Source organism: Aotus nancymaae, unplaced genomic scaffold, assembly GCF_030222135.1.
Source record: "Aotus nancymaae isolate 86718 unplaced genomic scaffold, 86718_ANA_hifiasm-v0.15.2.pri h1tg000015l_1, whole genome shotgun sequence".
Lineage (NCBI taxonomy): Eukaryota > Metazoa > Chordata > Mammalia > Primates > Aotidae > Aotus > Aotus nancymaae.
Genome location: NW_026988427.1, coordinates 1,395,305 through 1,420,998, shown reverse-complemented (window position 1 = coordinate 1,420,998; position 25,694 = coordinate 1,395,305). Strand labels below are relative to the sequence as shown.

Genomic DNA, 25,694 nt, shown 5'->3' with positions numbered 1-25,694 from the left:
ACGTTCTTCTTTTTACCGCCTTATGTACAGCTTCCAGAATAATTACTCACTCAGGTTTCACTATGTCACAGCCTCTCTCCTATATACATGCCTACATTTCCTCCTTGCATGTCATGGGCCACGTGGGCTGGACCCGTGGGCTGGAAGGGCTCAGATTCATATTCATCATCACCTGGCTTCTGGCTCTGAGCCTGTGAAAACACACTCGTTACCCTTCCTGACCATGTTAGCCTCTTATAGACCAGTGGTTCTCAACTAAGGGTGATTTTGTCCTGCAAGGGACATCGGCAGTGTCTGGAAACATTTTTTGGTTGTCACAACTGGGAGTGGGGGATGCTACTAGAACCTGCAGGGTAGAGCCTAGGGATGCTGCTGACATCCTACGATGTACAGCACAGCCCCACAATGAAGAATCATCGGGACCAAAATATCAATAGTGCTGAGGTTGAGAAACCCTGCTCTAGACATCTGTGCCACCCATACTGCCTCAAACAGCCCCAAGTCCTTCTGCCCAAACACACATCTGTCATTTATCTCTACTTATCAGTGCTTCCAAACCTGCTGATCGTCCAAGATGCCTAGGAGACTTTTACAAATTCAGATTCCCAGGGCCCACTCCAGACCTGCTACAGTGGAATCTATGGGAGTAGGACCCAGGAGTCTGCACTTTCAACAAGTTCCCCAGGGGACTCTGATGTACAGCCATGTTTGGGAAGCCATCTCTACTTCATCCATGAAATCTGCACCCCTCTCTGCTGCTCATGGCAATCACTCCTGTGGGCCCACTCTCACTTCCATGTTGAGTGTTGATTAGTAACTGTGAGTGACTTATCTCCTTGACGAGACTAAACCAAGTGAGGTTGGAGACCAGATTTGTCATTTCTTTTCTATCTCCCTCACCCCAGAATTGAACCACAGACTCACAGACTGAAGGAAGCCTACTGGTGACCAAATCCAATTTGCCACAAGATAGGTAAATAAGCCACTACAGCAGCAGTTCAGAAACTGTGCTCCAGGGATGCTTGGGGTTCCCAAGGCCCGCTCAGGAACCACAAGATCACACTGTTTTCACAATAACATGAAAGCTGTTATTTATCCTTTTCATTCTCATTCTCCCATGAATGTATGATGGAGCTTTCCAAGGCTGCATGATGTGTGATCACAACAGACTGCAGAAGCAGAAGTGAGAATCTATATGTCTTAAGTCAGACATTAAAGAGATTTGCAGAAATATGAAGTAATTGCTTGATTTTCACTGATTTTTTTTATTGGAAAATAGAGCTATTTTTTGTAAAATTGCAGTTTATGTTAACATGCAATGGATTTATATTTTTTTATTTTTTAAATTTTATTTATTTTTTGAGACAGGGTCTCTCTTTGTCACCCAGGCTGGATGGTGTGCAGTGGCCCCATCATGACTCACTGTAGCCTCAATCTCCCGGGTTCAAGTGATCCTCCTGTCTCAGGCCCCCAAATAACAGGGATTACAGGTGCTCATTACCACGCCCAGCTAATTTTTGTATTTTTTTGTAGAGCTAGGCCTTCACTATGTTACCCAGGCTGGTCTCAAACTCCTGAGCTCAAGTAATCTGCCCACCTCAGCCTCCCAAAATACTGGGATTACAGGCATCAGCCACTATTATTCCTGGCCCATTATTGTTATTTTCAAATAAATGAACACTTCAAAAAACATTTCCTTAGTTTTAATTTCTCACATGGTAGATGTAGATAGAGATTGTCTATATACACACCTGTTCTTTGGGGTCCTCAATAATTTTTTTTTTGGAGATGGAGTCTTGCTCTGTCGTCCTGGCTGGAGTGCAGTAGCACGATCTCAGCTCACTGCAACCTCCGCCTCCTGGGTTCAAGCAATTCCCCTGCCTCAGCCTCCTGAGTAGCTGGAATTACAGCCATGTGCCACCATGCCCAGCTATTTTTCTCTTTTTAATAAAGACAGGGTTTCACCATGTTGGTCAGGCTGGTCTCAAACTCCTGACCTCATGATCTGCCTGCCTCGGCCTCCCAAAGTGCTGGGATTACAGGCTTGAGCCACCACGCTGGGGTCCTTAATAATTTTTAAGAGAGAAAGAAGGTTCTGAAATCAAAAGGTCAGAGAACGACTGCTCTACAGTAACTCCTGGCAGCAAACTTCTTGCCAGAAAACATCTTCCAGCCTCTCTTTGAACAGCTCATTCCTGTGATAGGGAACTCACTACCTCACGAGACAGCTATAGTTGCTGTGTAGTTACAGAAACATAGTAGATGAGAAATGCTGGTGATTATGTTAGGGATTGACTGGGGAGTCTCCTGGGGGTGGGGGCAGCACTCAAACAGAGAAGAGCACTGCTCTGAGCACAAGCAAATCCTCAAAGCACAGAGGGATCGCTGAGATGCCAAGGCCCTGGGGCCCCCGCCTGTTGTCCAAGTCATCCCCAAACTCACCCGCAGGAAGGAGGGGAATCCCTGGCCATAGTATCCAACAGCAAAGTAGTCTGGTTTGGGCCTGAGGATTTTCATGATGCTCTCATAGAATTTTGCCTGCTGGATCTAAAAGAAGAAAACAAGGCTTGCTGCAATACAGATGTGTATCAAAGGCACATTTAACTCAAAGAGGCCATAGTGAAGACATTATCATTTCACCAGAACCAATGAGCTGTGTGCACATATTTGCATATCTGTGCTATGTCTATAATCACAATAGTAATAGCTATATTTACAGTATACCAGGGACGGTGTTAATCACTCTACCTGCACTAGTGTGGTTACATGAATCATCCTTGTAATAATCCCATGGGTATCTCCATTTTGCAGATAAAGAAATGGTATCTCCTAAAGCAGCCAGTAAGCATGGAGCTGAACACAGTCAGCTGCATCCAGGGTTCCCATCGTTGCATCTCTGCTCCCACCTCCATGCATGCTTGGGCATGGATTTGTGAGGCTATAGGAATATATAAATGCCCCCAGATATAAATGTTTTTCTGTGTATGTATACCTAAGACATTTCATCTATTCTAAGAGGTGTGTGTTTTTCATATTTGGAAATAGTCCGAATCTTACTTTACACCTAATGTCATCTTATAACCGCGGCTGGTCCTAAAGGAATCATGACATGGCACAATAAAAGAATGGTGCATGTCATGATCGATTGCATCTTCAATTTGATACAACCTGGAAGATGGATGTTGATCTAGACAAATGCCTGTGTGATGTGGACTCTGTGCAGGTGTGTGCACATACAATAGTGTGTGCCTGAATGTATCGTGTGTGTGTGTGTGTGTGTGTGTGTGTGTCTGTCTGTCTGTCTTGGCCATAGGTGTTGGCAAACATCTATGTAGCGGTACATGGGGGACAGATATCAGGTGTCACTTGGTGCAAGCACATGTGTGTGTATTTGTGTAATATCTTACAAACAGTGAAAACAGTTAACAGCTCAGTTGTTTGTAACAAGATCACCATACCTTCCCCCCAACAAAAGCTATCAATCCTCTCTTAACATTCTGGCTCTGTAAGTCACTGGCGTGGCCTCTCTAAATGGGCTAAGAGGGGTCCCTGGGGTCCTGCTGCTCAGGCAGCCAGAAAATATGTGGGGAGTGTGAGCGGGAGGGAAGCAGCCCAAAAGTTCCGCATTTCCCTGCAGAGTCCAACTCCCCGCCAAACCTAGGCTTCTGCAGTCCAGGCAGGATGGGCTGGGCTGGCTTCCCTCACTCTCCACACTTCCCCCACCAAATCCTGAGCATCGAGATGCTAATGGGAGTAGCCAGATGGGGAGCATTTTAATGTGATTTATCTGTTAATCAGAAAGCACAAATTTGTGGTTTTATTTAATTGGTTTAGTGATTTGTGGACCTTTTACTGCAAATGTAGCACAGTGTTTATTGGGGCTGCAGCAGCAGCGGCAGTCGCAGCCTCATGCAGGTACTGAATGCTCCCTCCGGGAAGCTGTCCCCAAAGCATTTCTCCAAAACATCTCTCTTTGGGAATATTCCCAACGGGAAGGGAGATGCTCAGCACAGCCTCGTTCAGGTCCTACTTCCATTCATTTTCTATTTCCCTAATACTACCTGGCCCTCATCTCCCTCTCCCCAGGCTGAGGCCCTGAGCACCCAGCCTGCAGGCCATTCAGCCTTCCCCAGGGGATGCCTTACCAGGTTCTGGCTGAGCAGCTCATAGTCAAAGATCTCCATCTCGTACTGTTCCGCCAGCTCCTTGCACAGACTGATGGCCTCTTCCCACATCTACAGGAAGGTCACAGGGACAAAGGTTAGGCGGCACCTCTGGGTTTGCAGAGCCTTTGCCAAGGAAGGGACCCAGGCTTAGCTGTGCTTCCTGGGACTGAGTGGAAACCTCACTCTGACCGGGACCCATCCCCCATACAGAGGGGGGCCGGGGGGCTTCCCAGAGAGGACAACCTTCCTCTGGCCTCTCACCTGAGTTTCTTGATAAACAATTGAGTAGGCACAGATGAGGCTAAACCCTACATTTACGTGCTCTCTGATTCTTTACAACCACTCCGAGCGGTAACTGACAGCATCTTCATTGTCCAGGTGAGAGACACAGGCTCAGAGAGGCTCAGTCGCCTGCCCCAGGTCAGATGCCTCACTGAAAGCAGAATCAGGACACAAGCCCCCTTGTGTGTCTCCAAGGCCTTAGTCTGCAGTCCCTGCCTCTCACATGTTCATGTTTAATGAATGAAACCTTTGATTCCCTCAGCCTCCTCAGGGCGGTGTTGCCCCCTTTTCCAAGGAGAAATGGTTCACAGAGAAGTGAACAAGACGGCCCAAGGTCAGAGTTTCTTGGGGCAAAGTTGGGGCCAGGTCCCAGTTCCCCTGATATTCAGTCCTGGGATTCTTCCACTCTGCCAATCCCGTCTCTTTTAAATGGGCTTATCTGATGTATGGGAGTAAGGAGTCGAGTAGCATAGAGGTGGAAATGGGGTGGTGCTAGAATATTCAGAGAAAAAGACTTTTTTTTTTTAATAGTAGGTCTTCTCCATCTTAAGAGAAAAGATTGTAAACAAGCAAACCCTAATATAGCAGACACTTCTTCTCTGCTCTGTCTTAGACAACAGTCAATAGATCACCTCACTCTCCTAGATCAAAGGAGGTCAGGAACCTTTGCAGAGTCAGGGGGGTGGCAGGGCGGACTGGAGGCTGGCAATCTCAAGGGATACCCACTACATTTCACCTTCAGTTTAAAATGGAAAATGCACCTAAATGGAGATGCTGGGGGAGGTAGGAGGAGGAGAGAGGGGAGGTTGCCAAAATGCGGTGAGAGCTGTGTAGCAAAAGTGCTCTCTCTGCATCCAAGCATAAAAATAAATAAAACCAAGTGCCGAGTGGAGAAGCCATGGCTGTAAACCCACGGACAGCTTAGCAAGCAGCATGAAAATGCTTTATGTGCTAGGAGGAGGAACCAAGTGTACGGGCCAGGCTGGGGTTTTCTCTTCATCCTGAACCAGAAGGTTGGGGTAATCCCCCTGGGCTGGGCCAGGGGACTGTTGGGCTCAAGTATAGGTCTTTGTCTACTTCTCACTATAATATGAACAGGGAAAAGAAGCACTCTCCCCATGAATTAAGAGATCACTAAGAGATTGGGGAAGAGGTGGGCCAGGAAGTCAGGTACCTGGGATTTCCTCCCAGTTCCACCTGTGTGGCCACTGGGACCTCTGACAGTCACTGATTTCTCTGAGTCTTACACATTCATTATTAGGCACATGGTGAGTTCTGGGCATGGTGTGTGTAAGGCCGGTCGCCTCGCCGGGAGCTCAGACCGCCCCCACTCCAGGAGCTCGGACATGTCCACCCACCTCGCACAGCCTAGCTCTCCCTTAAAAAAACCCCGCCATGATGCAAACGAAGTCTTGTAACTCTAGCCAATAACAGTTAAGTCTAGTATGCAAATGAAGTCTTGTAACTCTAGACAATAGCAGTCGAGTCCTGTATGCAAACGAAGTCTTGTAACTCTAGCCAATAGCAGCCGAGTCCTGTATGCAAACAAAGTCTTGTAACTCTAACCAATAGCAGTCGAGTCCGGTATGCAAACAAAGTCTTGTAACCCTACCCAATAGTAGTCCTGCTTTGTCCACACCCTGCTCTCCCACAACCAATCGAACACCTCCACTCCCTATAAAACCCCACATCTGAGAGGAGTCCATGTGAATTCTCTGACCCCTCCTGTCGGACCACAGAACCTCCCGTGGGAGCCGAATAAACCCTTCGCATTGGATCTTCTTGTTCTGGCCTCAGTTTCTTCATTTTAGACTCAGCGAGAACCCAACAAACCTTACAGTGTGATGTGCAGTAATGAAACAGATACAAAGATGAACAAGACACAGACTCTACTCTGATGGAACATAAGTGGATAAAGCATATATATCAATAGCTGAAATTGTTTGGTTTTGAGGAATTTAGAGGAGTCCATCAGGTGTTGGAAAGATAAGCTTATGGAACAGAAAGCTAGTGTGTGTGCCTGGAGCAATGAGTCTCCCTGAGGAGGGGTGGGGAAGGAAAGCTGAGGGTGTGCTGAGGAGTTTGGGCTTCCCTCTAGAAGCTTCTTTCACAGTGGCTTTCAGGGTAAGCTGTATCCATCTGCTTCCTCCTCTCTGCTCCTAAAGTACTTTGGCACCACCCTGTTCCTTTGCCTTTTTCCCCATTATTGCATAATGCCAAAGGTCAATGCAAAAATATTACTATTGGCATGTCTGTTTTGCCCACTAGACAGTAAGTTCTTGGAGGTTGGGGATCATGCCTTTTCCCTCTCTGCTCAACACAGAGTGGGCTGAACTCCATATCTTGCTGAGGACAAAGCTCAACATGTACTTTTGGGCTCTCACACTGCAACCTACCTAATCAGCTGATAACAAATAGTAAGCTCCGACTTGACACCCAGCAGGGCAGGATGTTCAAGGGATGGCAGCGTCTCTGCCCTCGAGAGGCTTATAATTGTAAATTACGAAAACTGTGCTCTCCAACTGCTTGAGCCTTGGAAATTTATAAGCTCTTCCACAGACATTATCTCATTTTATCTTTCCAGAGAAGGTGGAGGGATCTGACTAAGACAGATGCAATAAACTGCAGTGACAGGACAGACCCAAATTAAGTGCTAACTTATGTCCTGATGAACTGTAAGAGGTCTTGCAATGAAGAGGAGAGAGAGGGTTGCAGGTAAGCCAGAGGACTCAAGAAAGGCTTGAGAGAGGAAGTGGGGGAGTAAGGTAATGGTGGTGATTACTGACATTTCACCAGCTATTACTAGGCACTAGGTCCTATGCCAGGTGCTCTACATGCATTTTCTCACTCAATTTTCATAGTACAACTAGAAAGAAGGTACTATTAGTATCTCGCTGTTATGGGTGGGGAATTGGAGTCTCTTAGGTCAAGGGAAGGGTAGGTGGTAGAGGAGCAAGGATTGCAGCTGGGCCATCTGGCCCCAGAGCTTGTGCATGTGACCACTGAGCAATGTTTTCTATAGGGTGCATGGCAGTTTGGGGGCTGCTACTTCCTGAAGGTCCACTAGAAGCTGGAGCTGGGCAGCAGCTGGTCTGGCCAATCTCCTGACCAAACCCAACCAAGCATCCTTGCTGTTTAAAGATCAAGGATGACACTGCATGTCATTCATCCATTCAGTTTATTCATTTATGAGTGCCCAGTGACTGGAACAGAGCTTAGGACACAGGCCTACATATTCATTGGGGACTATGTCCTATGTTCTGTGTTCTGTCCTAGTCACTGGGCATTTAGCAGTGAACAAGACAAGTGTCTGCTCTCATGGCATTTTAAATTAGGGAGTCAGAGAATAAACAGGTAAAAAGAAAATGAATAAGATGATGTCTCATGGGAACAAGTGCTCTGAAGAAGTCATAAGGGTAACTTGGGGCAGGGGTGTTGCTCGTTTGTTTAGTGGTGGTCAGGGAAGGCTTCCTTAGCATGTGACATCCGAATGAAGCCCAGCCTTCCAGTGAGAAGCTATGATGGAGGAATGCTTCCAGCTGGGAAAAGCAAGTGCAAAGTCCCTGAGTTTGAAAAGAGCATGGCATAGAGCATGTGAACAAGAGAGACCCCAGCAGGCATGGAATAAGAGGGCACAGCTCACGTGGGTCTTGTGGGCCATGGAAAGGATTGTGTAATTTGTTTTAAGTAGATTGGGGGAGCAGTTGAGAAATTACAAGCAGAGGAATGGCATAATCCAACCTATGTTTTATGATCATCCTATCTGCTATATGGAGGATGATCTGTTGGGGGTAGTGGAGGAAGCAGGAGAATTATTTAGGATCCATCACAGTGCCCAGGTGAGTGATGTCAGTGCCTTACACGGAGGTGGAGAGGAGATGGAGAGAAGTGATCAGAGTTAGGATTTGGAGGGATACCTCACAGAACTGAAGACAGACTGGATGTCGGGTACGGGAGAGAACAATCCTTCCAGTAGCCAGGGTGCCCACAGAGAGAAGGGGGAAGGGACAGATTACCTTTCCTTTGTCAAAGTAGCCTATGATGGTCTCATAGAGTGTCTCCTTGAGCTGCCGGTGTGTCTGGGGATGCTGCTGGCCTGTCTGCATGACCTGCGATGCACACTGTTCATCTGACCACTGTGAAGAGAAGACATGGGAAGTCACATAGGGCTGAGAGACTGCCAAGAGCAGGTGTCTTCCCAGGCTTAAAGGCAGGAACCACCCTCCCCAACCCTGTCCTTTCTGTCTCTCCTTCTATCTCAAACTCAGCTCATTTCTGGAAACTTGGGGTACCACTGGGGAGGCTGCCCTTTTGAGGCATGAATAGGATATTTGGAGGTTGCCTTCCAGGCAGCACTAAAGTCCCAAGTCCCCAAACAGTCAAATGAGGGAATATGAAATATTAAAACCACAGTGATTAGGAGTGAGATGAAGCCCTGTAAACACCCTCCCCTCTGCTAGCTCCCCGCTGTCCTGGGTGCCAGTGGTCAGTCAGAGAGACACTGGGCTGCAATTTCCACTTATGAAGTCTCCTAATTTTTGTTGATTTGCACTTATCTTACTCTTTATTGGCTCTGTACGTGTGGTTTGTAGGGATTTACTCTGAACCCCTAAGAGACATGCTCCCAGCTCTCCCAAAGCCAAAGGAAATCATTCTGATTTTTTTCCCAGCTACAGCTAAGTTCTCGAAAGAAGGAATGCAACTCAGTGGGCACGCCAATGATTTACTGTTAATAGCAGTTCAGACATTATATAAAAGTGCAAAACATATCTCGGAGAGGGTGTTGCTGTTGCTAAATGTAAAGATCACTCAAAACCACATGACTGGGGAAGCAGTGCAAAAAGTATCCTGCTAGCTCAAGAGTTTGTAGACACAGGGTAAAACAAACTGTATTTGGATTATCATTCTTTTTTTCTTTTCTCACTCTTCGACTTGCTGTGAGGCCCTGTTAGGATCCCAGCATAAATACCCTTCACCCAAAGTGACAGTACCTTCAGAAGCCAGGTGTGGAGAAGGAGCGTGTAGGCAGCCTCTGTGTAATTGTCACAGTCCAGGTGAAGATCGCGGAGTTTGTACAGGTACCTGTTTGAGGGAAAATATGCTGAACTACCAGGTGCAGTGACAAGAAGTCACCCGGCAGGGACAAGCAGGAGCCCAGAGAACAACTGGGCACCTCTCCGAGTCGTAAGAAAGTCTTCCTCCCTGGATAACCAGCCCTTTATGTAGGTGATAATGACAGAACCTAGTGTGTGTTGGGTACTTAGTGCATGCCAGGTACTATGCTAAGTATTTAAAATTTCCTAGATTACTTAATCTTCATGGCAACCCTGTGAGATGAGTCTCAGGAATTACTATTTTCAGACGAGAGAATGATGGCCTGGACAAGTTAGGTGCCATTCCCAGCTAACATGCAACTTGATAAAGAATGGTCTGGCCAATGCAATATGACAAACAAGAGAAATAAAGGAAGGAGAGGCAGACAGTTTATCAAGATTTCTGTGCTAATAAACAGAAGCGTCAGGATATGATTCCTACCCTTAATCACTGTGTCATTGCAAGAGCATGAATAAGCCACAGCAGCTGTAAGGGGCAGTTCCTACCCCTCTCTGCAGAGTCTCTGGGTGTAAGTAAGTGCATTTTTTAGTAATAAAAGGAAGCAGAGGCTGGAGAATAGATATTCATATAGAGACCTTGAGCTGTCAGTAGGAGGAGTTAGGTATTTGACTGTAGTCACATTTTAACTTCCTGTTTCTTTGAAAAGTGAGATCTCAGTTATGAACCATGAGATGGCAATATAACTGAGGGGTACTGAGGATGGGAACAAGGAGAAAGAAAGGATGCTTTGGAAAATTCTTGATAACTGATCCATAATAGGTGTTAAGGGCAGTGAATTAACTTCTCTGTAACTTATTTGCTCACCTGTAAAATGGTAACACTCACAGAACCTATCTATGAAGTTATTGGGCATATAAAGGGCCAAGGAGACCATGTGTGTCTTACAAAAGGCTCAATACGTGACAGCTCACATTACTGCTACGAAACACAAGTATGCACTGAAAGTGATTAGCCTGTCGCCAGCACTGAGCAGCAACAGCTGTTATCTATTATCACTGTGAACTAGATTTCTCTATTAAACATTCTCTCCTGCCACTGTTGGAAACAGAATCCGGAGGCAATGAACCACTGCTTTGGTGACCTGCATATCATTAGGAGGATTTATTTAAACCCAACTCTAAGTAATGTGGTGAGGGGATATGCTGATTTCTTCCTGTGAGAGGAAAGGCAGGGAATGCCTGCCGTGGTGCCAACATTCCACCCTGACCCATTGTCTCACACCAGGGAACACAGGGTTTCTCGGGCATCTGCACTCAATGAGCATCTCAGTGCTCAGCTTTACATTCCTGTTGGGAAAAAGGTTTATTGCACAAAGCTCACCAAAGGAGAAGCTAATGTTCAGTGTCCCTGGCCACATAAAATGGGCCAGTGGGTCAAATGTAGGCTTTCTGAAATCAGGGTAGGGACTGCCAAAGATTTTGAGGTGAGGAAAGGTCACCTAGTGGTGATTTGACAGCTGGTGTGCTGGGATGCCCTGGCAACCTTTTGTTCATTCACTTATTCATTCAGCAAAGCTGTACTGGGCATCCAGGCTGTACCAGGCCTTAGAGATAAACAGCGACAAAAGCAGGCATTGTTCTCATGGTTTGGGATGATTTAGATTCTAGGAGAAGAGACAGACGTGAATCAAATCATCAGATACATAACCGCAAGAACACAGTGATGATGTGTGTTGTGAAGGAGTGGACTATGGTACTAGGAGAGCAGGCTTTATCCAGGTGAGGAGAAGAGGGACTTCTAGAAAGGTTCCCATGGCATAACAGTTGATCTGAAGGGGAAGGGGATGAGTTGGGAGAGCTTCCCAGGCAGAAACATTTGTTCATTCATTCATTCATTCAACAAATGGGTGTTTTATTATCATCTATTTTTTATCAATTCATCCTTCCAACAACACTATTAAGATGAGAAAACTAAGATCTAGGTTAAAGGAGCCAGAGCCAGAAATAGGTAGAAGCAGATTTCAAGCTCAGTGATTTCTGCTTTCACAGACATAGCTTTTCCACTCTCCTCCTGCCTAATGTTCTGCTAATCAGAGTTAACCATGAAATTGCACATGGACTCCATGTAGAGAGTTTGGAATTTAGAAACACCTCTGTGTGCATACATGGCCTTATTCTGCCTTATCTCCTCCTGCCCATCCTTTATGCCTCAGACCCCAAGATGGCTAAGTCCAAAAAACTTGGGGAGAGCAGCCCAGGGAGAGCTTCCCTGCCATTTTCAACTCCTCCTTTGGCACTCTCTCCTCTTCTTTGTTAACTCAAGGGTCTGATGATCTGCTACAGAACCCAGAAGAAGATACCCTAATAAAAAAGAAGACATCCCTCAACCTAGGATACCAAACTCAAAACACCTCCAGACACCAGGTGCTTGAGCGAGGTGGACGGGGAGAAATAGAATAGGGAATAGAGATGGTGTCGTGACTACAGTGCTCCAGCCCTGTCTAGGATGGCTGCCACCACCCAGATCAGCTAGCAGTCGTCAGCATAGGATGAGGGCCCAGTGTTGTCATGCCTTCTGAGTTTTCCCAGGAGAAAAAGGAAATTTTGATTTTTATGTAAAATATCTAGATTTTTAAATTTTGGCAGCCAATTAAAAATGTTTTAAATATTCTGCCTGCCAAACAGAACAGATTTTCAGACTATACCCTGTTTGCAGTCTGGTTTAGACAAATATGGTTTTCCTGGATTACTGTGGGCCTCAAATCTCCAAAGCTTGTGGAAGTCTGGGATTTGCCATCTGTGTTTCTAAGATGAGAAGGAGAGAAACAAGGTTGGAGGAAGGAAACCATGTGGCGGGCATACTACCTATAGTACTTCATTTAATCCACAAAACAGAAGGTAGGGAGGAAACATTCTACAGGTAGGGAAACCTCAACTCAGAAAGACTGAGTTATTTAAGTAATTTACCCAGGATCACAGAAAAAACGAGGCAAGGACCTAGGTCCTTTACACCCCAAAGCTTTGCACTGCTACATTAACGTATGACTACACGATGTTACAAATATCCCAAACTCAGGACAACCTACAAAATTAGTTTTTCTCCAAATGATAGCTCCTATTTCTGGAGTAATGCTAAACTAGGTACCTAAATATATCTGCAGTAATAGCAGAGTGAGTGTAGACTTGAAATCGCTGCCCTTTGACAGAATGTGACAAAAGCCTCATAAATACCTTGCTCCTCAATCTTCTGGTTGACTCTGCCTCAAAGGTTCCTGCCTCATAAGGATATGCATAAAGGCATATGTCTAAGAATTTTGTGGTTGTGCTTTTTATTGTAGAAAAAAGTTGGAAACAACCTAAATGTTCAATCGTCTAGAATTGGCTGTATAAATGATGGTATATTCTGGAAAAAATTGTTATAATTTCATTAAAAATGATGTTGATATACATCTGTTGAAATGGAATTCTTGTCGAGTTAGAAAAAGCAAAGAATAAATTATGAGTAATATAAAACCATTTTTGCAAAAAACATGCATGCATAGAATTCAGTGTATATGTAAATATTAAAAGGTCTGGAAATATAGATGATTATGGGAACTTATTTCATTTTTTTGTGTTGCTTGTCTGTAATTTATGAGTTTATTTTTGTTTTGTAACAAGTATATATTTTTATTATAAATAAAAGTGACAATCATAAAAAAAAATTGCAGGAAAAAATATGAGATTCTGAGAAAAATTGGCAAAGGAGTTCTTTGCTCCGGGCTAATGTATCCCCCCCGCCAAAAAAAAAACCCTTCATTATATATTCAAATAATATCGTTTAAATGCCTACAAAGATGCAGACATCATTCATCTTAATATTTTTTTCCCCTTCAAAACTGGGCTAGCCAATGGTCTTACTACATGCCTGGACTAGGACTTCACAGCAATTTATCCAAGGTCAACTCTGCAACGATGCAAATGCAGCTTAACAGCTCAAACCACAAAGTATTTACTCTTAAGGAAAATATGATCTGTGGGATCAATAGGACAGCATGGATGGCCAAAAATTTTCACATGGTTTTATGGGACTGACTGTGGGAGAATGAAAGCAGTTGAATCTGGGGAAATTAACAGGAATCAGAACACAGAGGGCCTGAATGTCAAGAAGAGAAGTTTAAATTTTATCCTGAAGGCAGCAGGGAGCCATCGATGGATACTGAGCAGGAAAGTGACACAGCAGGTCTGGATTTTAGAAAATATAAATCTTACCTTATGTACATCTCCTCCCTGTTGTTATCTTTGTAGAAATTCTAGGTATAGGAGGAAACACAATGATGAGTATTGTTCTTTGCAATGTCACAGAAGTCAAGGGTGTAGTGATGAAGATGACAGGAAGAGTATTGTTTACTATCTGGGTACCCTGAGATAGGAACAGGAAATTTATTTTCCTAGATGCATCAAAGATGCATCAAACAGCCTAATTGGAAGATTCTGCTTTGAAAGTCACTTTTCTGACCCTTAGACTACAAAGAAACAGAGGACTTGATGTGCCTCAGCCATTGCATATCAGGAGGTGCAGTTCAGTTTTTTGCTGCATCGAGAGGTGGGCTGCCAAGACTGGCGTAGTCTACTTTGACCAAGCCCACTTTGAAAGACAGCCTAGCTTGATGTTTCAACACTCAGGCCTTGTGCTGGAAAGAACCTGAGTTGGAAAGTGAGTGATAGCACCTCAGTAATAGTAAGAGATCAGAGTTCCTGACAGTGCAGAACTCTCAGAAGTTATGATGGGATTCTGCAGCCAACACATTTAAACTTGGCAATACACAGGAATCTGGGTCCCTATTCCAGCTCAGGTGCCATTTAGACTAGTAGTTGCCCTGGACTTCACCACCAGAGATCCTAATCCTGTGGTATTTTTAAAACAAGTCCTTACAGATTCTGAGCCAGGTGGTCCTGGTCCAGTCCATGAGCCACACCAGATGCATATCCTAGTTTAATCCAGCACACCCATGTGCACCTGAAGCTCAGAAAGACATATGCCAGAGCACACAGCCAATGGGTAGCAAATCATACTGGGCATCATCTGTCCTGATGCCACCTCCCTCCCCACCCTCCTCCTTGACACCATATTTAAGTAACACACCAACAACTAGTGGCATCTACTGCTTGGAGAACTCTCTGTCTCAAGCATTCTCCCTGGTCATAGCTGGCTGTTAAAGGTCATTTTCCTCAATCGACTCTGTCTCTCCTTAGAGAGAGGTTGCTCAGCTCCTGGAAAGCCCCTCTTCATTATCTTTATGTAAATTGGGCCTGGTGGAGTTAGCAATGGATTCCTTTCTGCTGTCATTAGGATTTTCAAACTCTCCTTGGCATTCTGGAAAATCAATGGCAATATCTAGGCTTTTAAAATAAAGTCCACTTGGAGTAAAGGAAGCCACACAACAGAGCTATGGGGACCGGGTTTGTATTTCAGGAGCCTTGGGAATGGTAGGGAGGTTGATGTGACAGATGCCACATGGCCTTTTGGTCAACTTCATTCTTTTAAACCATTTTCAGGTGGGATGACATGGTAAGCATGACGTATTATGGCTACTTCCCTACCTGTCTCCTGATCGAATCACAGAGCATGTGAGAGAGGCTGTTTGGCAGCCGGCCCATGGGGGCTCGTGGAATGTAGGAGTTAAGAGCTTGGGTCTAGGATTAGCTTCTCTGATTAAGCTGGTTCCTAGTGACAGCAATTCTATTTATTAGTGTGACTCCATTCTATAAGAATAAGGAAACTAACACATATTGAGCATTTAACCATGGGCCAGGACAACACAGCCTAATGAAATTGGAACCATAATTTTCTCCATGTAATAGATAAGCTAACTAAGACTTCAGAGCATTTCCTTAGCTTGTCCATCATATTAATTATCGGACACAGGATAAAAACCTAGAGGCTGTGTGACTCCAAAGCTCACACTCTCAGCCAGTCTATACTGCCATCTTTTTTCCATGTGATGTGTTGAATGCTAAAGGGAATATGCATTAATCCCATGTTATAAATAAGGAAACTGAGGCACAGAAAGGTGAAGTGATGGCCTCAAGACACAGAGCTAGCAGACAGCGCAGCAGATGTTCCATTCCACATTTGTCTGCTTCCCAAAGCTCTTAAGCACCGCTTCCCTATGAAGAACAATCGTGAGACCCAAAGCCAAACCCACCCCCATCACCGGGTTCTGTTCTGACTTGGACCTGCCAGCCCCACGCACCAGCAGGTTCACAGTGCAGCTCATGCGGTTGTCTTTGCTCTCATCTGTCATCACGCCCCGGTAATCCAGCAGCTTCTCCAGGAGTCCTTTGACCAGGTTCACGAAGTTCTCCACTGACTTGGCAATGGTCGGGTGCTCTGCTGCACACTCCATCAGGCTGTGGCAGAGACCAGAGGGCAGTGAGCTCACGGCTGGGGAGAAAGACCATGCTGGGGCCAGTGGGCGGTGGGATGGAGCACATGCAAAATCAGTCAGTCAACCCAAGTTCCCCTGACTGCTCCTTTTGTTCATTTATTCATGGACATATCCATATAGTGCAGCAAGTGTTTTTTTTCTAACATCAGAATGGAAAAAAATAAAAATAAAATAGTTTCCAATATGGGTAATCATGGTGGGGAAGATGGTCACTTTCACCTACCCCCGCTGAGAATAAATCAACAAAACTTTTTGGGAAGCAATTTTCATAGTGTCTGTCAAAATTTTAAATGCACATATCCTCTGTCCCTTCAACTCTACGTTGGGGAATCTGTTCTACAGAAATATTCCCGGAAGTATGCAAAGATATATTTATAATACTCACAAATTGTCTCTAATAATGAAATACATGGAACTATCTTAAATGTTCATCAATTGGGAAATGCCTAAATAAATTACAGTATATTCACCAAATGAAATTCTATGAAGACATTAAAAATATTAGAGAGTTTAAATATGTTTTGGCATGAAAAGCTGTATAAGATATAGAGCTAGGTGAGAAAAGTAAGTCTCAGAACAATATTTGTTTTTCATTTCAACAACTGACATAGAGCTTAGCATGGCCCAGGTATTCTTCTAAACCACATGCAAATGGTAATTTAACCTCCTGTCACAGTTTTATGAGATGGGACTTCTGTACATAGGGAGACTAAGGCATGGAGAGGTCCACTAACTTGTCCAAGGTCACATGGTTGGGAATATCAAACAGTCTGGCTCCAGCATCCATGTCTCTACCACCAAACACTGCATGTGTGCGCACGTACACATGGGAATCATGTGTCTCTGCACGCTTATAAAGTGCCATGTACAGTCAGCAAAGACAGACATCAAACTCACAGTGATGGTTGTTTCCAACAAGGCTTTAGGTGGAAAAATAGGGGGAAAAAAGCCTCAATTTTTCTATTTAAGTATGTGTAAAATATTTTTTTAAATTATAAAATTTATTGTATTAGTATTCTAAATCTTAAAAACAAAAATAAAAACATAACATCATTAAGCATCTGTTAGTTGCTAGGCATTGTGTGGTGGGGAGAAAGATATCAATATAAAAAAGCACCACACCTACTGTCTGTCTGGCAGCCCACAGGCTAGGAGAGGAGAAACAGATGGTTAAAATTTTGTTTGATGACTGTTCCTTCTTAATTACTTATTCTGTGCCAGACACCGTACTAATCACTTTTCTTAAGAAATCCTGACAGTAATTCTGGTAAGTCAGAATTATTCCCCCCATTTTACAGGTGAAGAAATGAAGGCTGAGAAAGATTAAAGGACCTTCCCAGTATCACTCTGATAGTAAGTTTAAGTGGTGACATTAAGAATCAAGCCAATCATGGTTAAATTTAAGGGAGCTATTCTTCCCACAGAGAAACCCCACAGCATGTCCTCGGGCATCTCAAGTAGGCAAGCATTATGCAGGCCACATGATTTGTATCTGTCTCCTCTCCCCATGGACTTGTAAATCCCCAGGGGCCCTTAGGAGGATAAAGGACTTCAGAGGGTCATTTTCTCCAAGAAGCCAAGCCAAGCTGCAAGAAGGTGACATCTCAAACTGTGGCTGTGATAAGACAAATCCATCTTCACTCTGGGAGAAGCACTGTTCCCTGGCTCTCAATGGGAGATGCATATGGCCCTGTGATTTAGACCTGTCTGGCTCAGCCACAGCTGTGCATGCCTCCTTCTGGGACAGTCACTTCTATCCCTGTGTGCCACCCTAGTGACAATGCAACAAAGCTTCTTCTTCCCAGTGTTTGGCGTGTGATTTTTTTCAAAGCCTTCCTGGGCAGGAGACATCTCAGGGTCTGAGCTTGGCCAGATCTGAAGTTCTCAGCCCTGGTCACATGATAGAATCACCAGGGGAGCTTTCACAAAGCCCAATGCCCAACCTAGGTCAATAACTTTGGAATCTTTGTGGGTGAGCCCCAGGCAGCAGTACTTTATTTTTTACGTTCTCCAGGAGATGCCAACATGCAACTAACATTAAGAACAATTGGTTTTGTCCAGGGGGTTGCAAGCTTCCATGTGCATGGGAATCACTGAGGCATTGTGTTAATAGATTCTGATTCATCACATCTGGGCTGGTTCCTGAGCAGCTGCCTTACTAACAAGCTCCCAGGTGATGCCAGTGCTACTGGTCCATGGACCACACTTTTGAGAAACCAGGGTTTTGAAGAAAAAGGTCTTGGCTTTCTTTCCTTCTCTATTTTTTATGCATGAAGCAAGAAAGGTGCTCCTACCATCTGGGATTGATGACATGGATGGGAAAATTTGCTAGAAAGGACCCATTTATCCACTATCCAACCTTCCACTCAACATGTAGCATTCTAGAAACCAGGAGATCACAGTCTAGCAAGTAAAATACAGATAAAAATTAACTTTAATATATAATGATATTACCACTTATTGAGTACTTCCTGTGTTCCAGACTGCATGCTAAGCCTGTTTGTTTACCTTGTAATCCCACAACAGAGTATAAGTGACAATAAAAAAGCTTTGGGGATTATGAGAAGATGTAGCTAATTCCTCACGCAGTGGAATGAGGGATGGTGGACACTTGCCACACTGCTTCTGCTCCTGTCGTGGGATGACTAGAGGGAGCTCACTCCTCCCTGCAATTGATTTGCACTTGCCCTGGAGGCTTTTAGAGGGAGGAGCGCAGACTCCCACTCTCTGTCAGTGCGGATGAAACTGGACTTTCTTTCATTCCTTGAAATGAAATGACCTGTGACAGGTCCTCTTCCAGGTATTGAAAGGGTTTGGGTAGGCTAAAGGCCCGAGAACATACATCTGTCTCCTTCAGCCTTCCGGTTCCCTCACCACTTGTAGCACTATTCCCAGGAATAAAATACAGAAAGGCAGGGGTGTGTCTTAGGGCTCCATTCAAGGTGAGACTCATACTTTCAGATACATGTGGATCAATGAAAGTGGGCTCCAAGGAGAATGCTGAGGGTAGGGAGAACTGGAGTGCCGTGTAAGCTTATACAGCTTGTACACTGCGCAGAGCACATGAGGACTGAAATTCAGCCCCACTCCATGCCCTAAGCCTTGTGTTCTTATTCAAAGCTGCAGTTGCCACAGGGTGAGTAGCTCTGTTCTATTCACCAAGGCACCAACCAACTACCAAGCCATGTGCCCACGGGACTGTACCTGCCCAGTGGGGGCCCTGTGTATCAGTGGAGGCCCTGAATGAGGGGCTGGGAGGAAAGGCTGGAGGAACTGAGATGACTAGCCTGGGAGAGAAAAGATGGGTAGGCTCATGGCTTCAAATAATTACCCTGCTATCCACCTGTAAGTAATACAAGTTGACTGTCCCTTATTTAAAAATGTGAAATCAAAATCTTCTGAGCACTAACATGACACTCAGAAGAAATGCTCACTGGAGCATTATGGATTTTGGGTTTTCAGATTAGGGACACTTTACTCTTAAGTATAACTAGTTCAAAATCTGGGGAAAAAAATTCAAATCCAAAACACTTCTGGTCCCAAGCATTTCAGATAAGGGATAATCAATCTGTACTACTAATAATTAATATTGCTAGACTACCTACTCGGTATCAGAAACTGTGCTAAGCACTTAACATGATTTTTCTTATTTAATCCCAAAGAAAACTCTAAGGGCTGGATAACATTTGTATCCCCCATTTTCAGATAAGAAAACTGAGGCTGAGAGAGGTGAAAGGAAGGAGCAGGCACAGGGGCCCCATGGATGTTCTGACGGGGTCCTGGCTCCCTGTGTCAGGCTTGATTCATTTTGTGTAAAAATCATTCACACCTCTACCTCAGGAGAAAAATAATGAGCTGTCTTTAATTTCCGTGACCTCTAAGGACTTCTTTTATAAATCATCACTCAAGAAGGATTTGAAAACCCTGCTGATCATCTAAAGACCGCCGCAGAGCCCCATCCACTTACAAAAATGGAAATCGCCAGCACTGTACATGGTTTCACTGCTGGTCGATATTTAGATTTTCTTGTTTAGAACTTTGAGATAAACACTGACTCAGCCAGAACATTGTTTATTCCCCCTGGATACATCAGTCTCCAGATCCACCTGAGGGGCAGATGGTGGGTTTCTCCTTCCGGCCAAATGGCATTTACATTCGAGGTGTTTAGTGAGGGCCATCCATGGTGACAGGAAGGGGACAGGGGCACTGCCTGGGGCACCATCCTGCCCTCTGGGCTCTGCCTGGTTGGGCAGGGTCAGGAGGCTCATTGTGGCGGTCAGAGCAAGGCCTTCAGTTTGCTTTTGTTCTGAAATTAAAATATTCGAAAAGGATTGGAGAAAGAATCCAAACCAGAGTGATCTCAGAGAATCGTACAAATCAGAGAATATACAGTTAGTGAGAATTGGGGATGTCTGGGCCATGTTCCTAAGCCTTAGGAGAAGGCCTCGCAGAAGAAGGGGGCAATTACCAAGCTGTCAAAGACAGAAACTGGGAGCAAGGCCTGGAGATGGAAGCATATTTACGAAGCATTTACCTGCTGTGTGTCAGATGCTTTATAATTATTCAGTTCTCAGTATAACCATAGGAGCTTATTATTCCCATTTCAGAAACGGGGATACTGAGGCCAGACATGTGTGATTCATGTGAAGTCTTGCAACTGCTAAGTGGTAAAGCCAGGACCAAAACCCAATGTCTTTCTTCAAAGATATACAAGCGGCTGATAAGCACATGGAAAGATGCACAGTCCTGTGAGTGTACTGAAAGTCAATGAATTCTACACATCACGGAAATGCAATTCGAAACCACAATGAGATATCATTTCACACCTGCTGGGGTGGCTGTAATCAATAAGACAGATATTAACGAGTGTTAACAAGAATGTAGAGAAACTGGAACCCTTATGCATTGTGGTAGAGATATACATGGAGCTGTCAGTTTGGAAAATAGTCTGGTTGCTCCTCAAAAGGTTAAATATAGGTACCATATGATCCAGCAATTCCATTGCTAGGTATATACTCAAGAGAAGTGTAAATGTACGTCCACACAAAAACCTGTACATGTATGCTCACACCAGAATCAATACTAATAGTCAAAAAGTGGAAACAGCCTAAATACACATCAACTGAGAGATGAACAAACAAAATGGGGTACATCCATACGGTAGAGTATTTGGCAATTAAGAGATATTTAATATTGAAACATGCGACAACATGGATGAACCTTGAGAATATTATAGGCAAGACAGAATGAAGAGTAACGGTGGCCTAGGGCTAGGGGAGATGGGGGAGTGTTTGTGTGTGTGTGTGCGTGTGTGTTGGCAGAGCAGTGGCTAAGGCGTGCACGGTTTCCTTTTAGGAGTAATGAAAATGTTGCAAAATTGATTGTGGTGATGGTTAGTTACAGAGCTCTGTGAATATACTCAGAGACAATGAATTGTACCCTTTGGGTAAATTGTATGGCATGTGAATTACGTCTTGAGAAAGCTGTTAAAACAATATCCTGACTCCAAGTCCGTGGTCTTGGGCATTGTTCTCTATCCACTGTCTACTGCCTGCCCTGGCCCGGGAGCTGGAGTCCGGCACAGCCAGGTTCAGGATGCAGCTTGTCCACTCCACTATCTTGTCCTAGTTTCCTTGAACAACGTGGTTACTTCCCTCAGCCTCAGGGTCTACCTCTGTGAAATGGGCATCAAAGGGAGTAAGTGTGATTAAAGGAGGTATTACATAGCCCATTGCACAATAGCATGCTAAGTTATTATGTGCATTTAATAAATGTAGTTCGTGACCAACATCTGTCACAAATTTAAGAAAAGAAGGGAAAAATAGCAACCATTATTCCACAGTGAAGATATAACGAAAGTAGACATTTTGGTGGATTATTTCCCTCTTCCCAACACAGCAAAGATTCTTTTCATCTGGCCCCTTCTATCAGTTCCAAAAAAATGGACACTGCAGAGAGAGATGTGAGGTTTCTTCCAAAAATGGAGTTTTACCCATTCCCATGAACCTCTAGATCGATCTCCAGGAGAGGACAGAGTCACTCGGAGCCCCCCTGGAGTTCTGAGCCCTCCCGCCTCACCCGACCTTCACAGGCTGTTCCTGCACAGGAGGCACTGGACTTACATTGACTCCAGCAGCTCCATGTACTGCTCATCGCCTCGGCCCCCTTCCACCTCGTGGTCCAGCTTCAGGATGATTTCGTTTTCAAACTGAAGATGTAGGAGACAAAAATCAGCAATAACGTTAGAAGGTTGCAGACTGAAATTAGTCAATTCATGATTTCAACCAAAGCTTTAGGGAGCCCTCATTATCTCCCAGGTTGAGTGCTGGGATCTGGGAATGCAAAATGGAACAGAATACTATGTCTGCCTTTTTTGGAATGCCCAGAGAGTGGAGGGGAGCAATGGCTGATAAGTGTTGGAGAAAAAGAGACAGAAAGAGAGAGAGAGAGAGATGGAGAGAGAGCGGGAGAGGGAGAAAGGAAGGAGAGTCAGGAAAGACTTCTCACAGCCCATGTTATCTGAGCTTGTTTTCAAAGGTTAAATTGAAATTTTGCAGAAAGAGGAAAGGGGAAAGGACATCTCAAGAAGAGAGCACCACATGTGCAAAGGCATGGAAGTGCACGAGGGAGCTCAGACTCTTCAGGGAATGCCGTGTTTCCTGGACAGCTATCGTTTCTGCCTGCTTGGAATTCCTTCATTTCTTTCTCCATATTTTGGTGATCATGTCAGTCCTAACCGCAGTCCTTGGGGCTCTGGTGGGCTGAACTTCCCTCCTTAGTTCCAGGTGTGGAGACCTGACACAGGCCTAGCTCCTAATCAATATATTTCATTGCCGAGGTCCCAGGATTAATAAAGGTCTGAACTGAGACAGTGAGACTCTAAATCTGAGGCTTTATTGGAACTCTTAGCAAAATGAGTCTTTCGGCTCAACCTGAAGATGGAAGGTCATGAGCCTGAGGCTGCTGCTGATCACAATGAAAGAGGCTGTCTGAGAATGAAACCAATACAGAGGCAAGCAGAGAGGGGAAGATACAGAGAGACAAAGAACTGATGCCATTTGTGAGCCTCTGCATTCAGCCACACCTGACTTATCTATCAGCCAGTTTGAATTGGAGTTTTGTTACCTGCAAACAAAAAAATGCTGAAAAATACTCATAAGACATGGAGCAAATCAGGTCTCAGAGAGTTAAGACTGGTGTCAACGGTAATGATCAGAGATCAGATTAGGTAAGTGATCAGAAAGCAAGTATCCATCTACAGCTCCACCAAATCTTGTTGCATGGAAGCCACTTTCCATGTTAAGAAGCATTTCACCCATTGGAGTCTCCCTACTTTCCATGTTAAGAAGCATTTCACTCATTGGAGTGCATGGCTTATTCAATACATTTTTTCGAAGTCACACTGTGTCTTTTTAACATAATTTTGATGCAAAATGGTTTGTATTGCTTTAGTATTATACCCTGAAGAGTCCATCCAAATACACCTTTCCCTCATTTTACCATTAAAAAAGAAACTGGCACCTGGAGAGGGAAAGGGGTCTTGGAAAAGGCCACTGAGTCCAAAAGAGGACTTGGGGAGTCCTGGCTTCTAACTCGACCTCTTTACACTCAGTCTTCATAATACTTCATGAAGTCTGGAGGTCACTGATCACCTTCAAATGTGACAATGCATGAAAAGCAGCCAGCCCTTGCTTGGTACAACCCTCGGTGTCAGTTTACTACAGATGAAGAAGTAAAGGCTTGGAGAGTTTACGTGACCTGTCTAAGGTCTCAGATGAATGGCAGAGACCTTTGGCAGGCTCCTTCCTGTGCATAAAGGATAGAGACCCATGGAGTTGGAATCTTTAGGTGATGAAAAGGCAGGGACCAGACTCGTTCTTCCCTCTGGTTCACACATCATCCGTGATGCCATTGTCCCCTCACTTTTGTGCACAAAGGGTCAAAGGCATGGACGAAAAGTTTGTGCTGATACAGCACAAATGCCAAAGAATTTCCCATGAGTTGCCCACAGTTGGGGAAGACTTATTGAAGGAGATATACTGGGCCTGGAAAGATGGGTAAAACTGATACATGTGAAAAGGAAGGTATTCCAGATCGGGGAAATGGTGTGAGCCAAGTGCCGAGGTGGGAATGTGAAGAAAAATGAGGACAACAGTTCATTTTGAGCAGAGAGAGATCGATGTATGGACAAATGAAAAGGAGAGAGGAAAGGAGGAAGGGAGGAAGGGAGGAAGGGAGGAAGGGAGGAGAGAGGGAGGAAGGGAGGAGGAAGGGAAGAAGGGAGGAGGAAGGGAGGAGGGAGGGAGGAAGGGAGGGAGTGAGGGAGGAAGGAAGGAAAGAAGGGAGGGAGGGAGGGTGGGAAGGAGGGAGGAGAGGGAGGGAAATAAATAACAGACACCTAGATGAGGTTAGTGTGTTAAGGGTCTAGACTGGCAGGCTGCAAATGAGTCATGCTCCTTCTATGGTATGTCCTGTCAAGCATTATGTCTGTGTTGAATATTATCCAGTGTCAACAGTTGGGGACTATCATGCTTAGAGATGTCTTCTCTGCCAAGCCTAGAGCAGGAAGAAATATAGCCAAGGGACTACACAATGAGTCTGCTGTGAAGCTGTCTGGCTTTAAATCCCTCCCCGCTTCCCTCTGCCATCTTGGGAAAACTGGTAGGTCTTTCTAATCCTCAGTGTCAGGATTTAGATCAGGGGCCGGTAAACATTTTCTGTAAAGGGCCAGACGGTAAATAATTTAGGCTCTGCAGACCAGAGGGGCTTTGTGACAACTACTCAACTCTGCTGCCGTAGCACAAAAACTGCCCTAGACAACACATACACACGTTGGCATGGCTGTATTCCAATAAAACTTTATTTACAAAAGCACATGGAAGGATGGATTTGGCCTGTGGGCCAGAGTTTGTCTATCCCTTATCAATATAACGGGCATAGCAGTAGTACCTACAGCATGGAGTAGTTAGAGGGTGCAGAGATTTTATATGTAAAGCACCAGCAAAGTGCCTATCATGAAGTGTGCACTGTGCTCGATCGACTTGTTCTCACCACTGATATGATTGTTATTACTGCCGAATGTTACTGGAAAGCATCACAGGGGGAGAAAACCAGCATTTTTTCTTGTCTGAGTGGTTCACTGGGAAATGCTGGCATGATTCCCCCTGGTGAGCTGAACTTTTCTCTGGAGCAGAGACATGGTTGAGGTAAATAAGCACTTGTCTCAGGGTCACAAAAGAGCCTGACAGGAGGAAAATTACAGGGTTCCAGGGAGTATGCAGAGACAAATGCTACCACACCACCATGCGCGAGCCCTCGGGGTGAGCTAGAGGGGTAAGGTCTCAGTAAGGCACATCCCAGGGTCAGTGCTGTGCTCAGAAATGGCTATATTCACAGTCCTTGGCATTGAATAGACTTGGTTTGAGTCTTGCTTTGACTGTTTTCCCAGTCCTGTGACCTCAGGCCAGTTAAGAAACATTTCTGAGGCTTAATTTGCTTATCTGTTAAATGGAGATTTGAAATAGCATCTCCTTCATAGTGGTACTGTAACAAATTAAAGGACAAACACATGTAAAAGGCACTTGGCACATAGTAAATGCTCAATAATTGCTAGCAAAGCTCATCACGCTATGTCATTGTGTCATCATTCTCATCATCGCAGGCATCACACTCTCATTTAATTTTTACAACAGCCAAGGAAGAAGAATATCAGCATCCCCATGTTACAAATGAGGAGACTGAGGCAATGTAGGACCTTGGCC

The 25,694-nt window shown here is 44.7% G+C and overlaps 1 protein-coding gene across 2 annotated transcripts in view; it reads right to left on the bottom strand.

The window, feature by feature from the left end:
- DOCK2 (dedicator of cytokinesis 2) overlaps window positions 1-25,694 on the bottom strand; it is a 437,527-nt gene that overhangs the window by 32,352 nt on the left and 379,481 nt on the right. For both annotated transcript variants that reach the window (XM_064376547.1, XM_064376548.1), the window contains exons 34-40: window positions 22,056-22,141; window positions 15,739-15,895; window positions 13,754-13,794; window positions 9,440-9,530; window positions 8,465-8,584; window positions 4,146-4,235; window positions 2,443-2,547 (exon numbers count right to left, since the gene is read on the bottom strand). In XM_064376547.1, coding sequence (XP_064232617.1) covers window positions 2,443-2,547; window positions 4,146-4,235; window positions 8,465-8,584; window positions 9,440-9,530; window positions 13,754-13,794; window positions 15,739-15,895; window positions 22,056-22,141 — 690 coding nt within the window. The remainder of the gene's footprint in view (window positions 1-2,442; window positions 2,548-4,145; window positions 4,236-8,464; window positions 8,585-9,439; window positions 9,531-13,753; window positions 13,795-15,738; window positions 15,896-22,055; window positions 22,142-25,694) is intronic.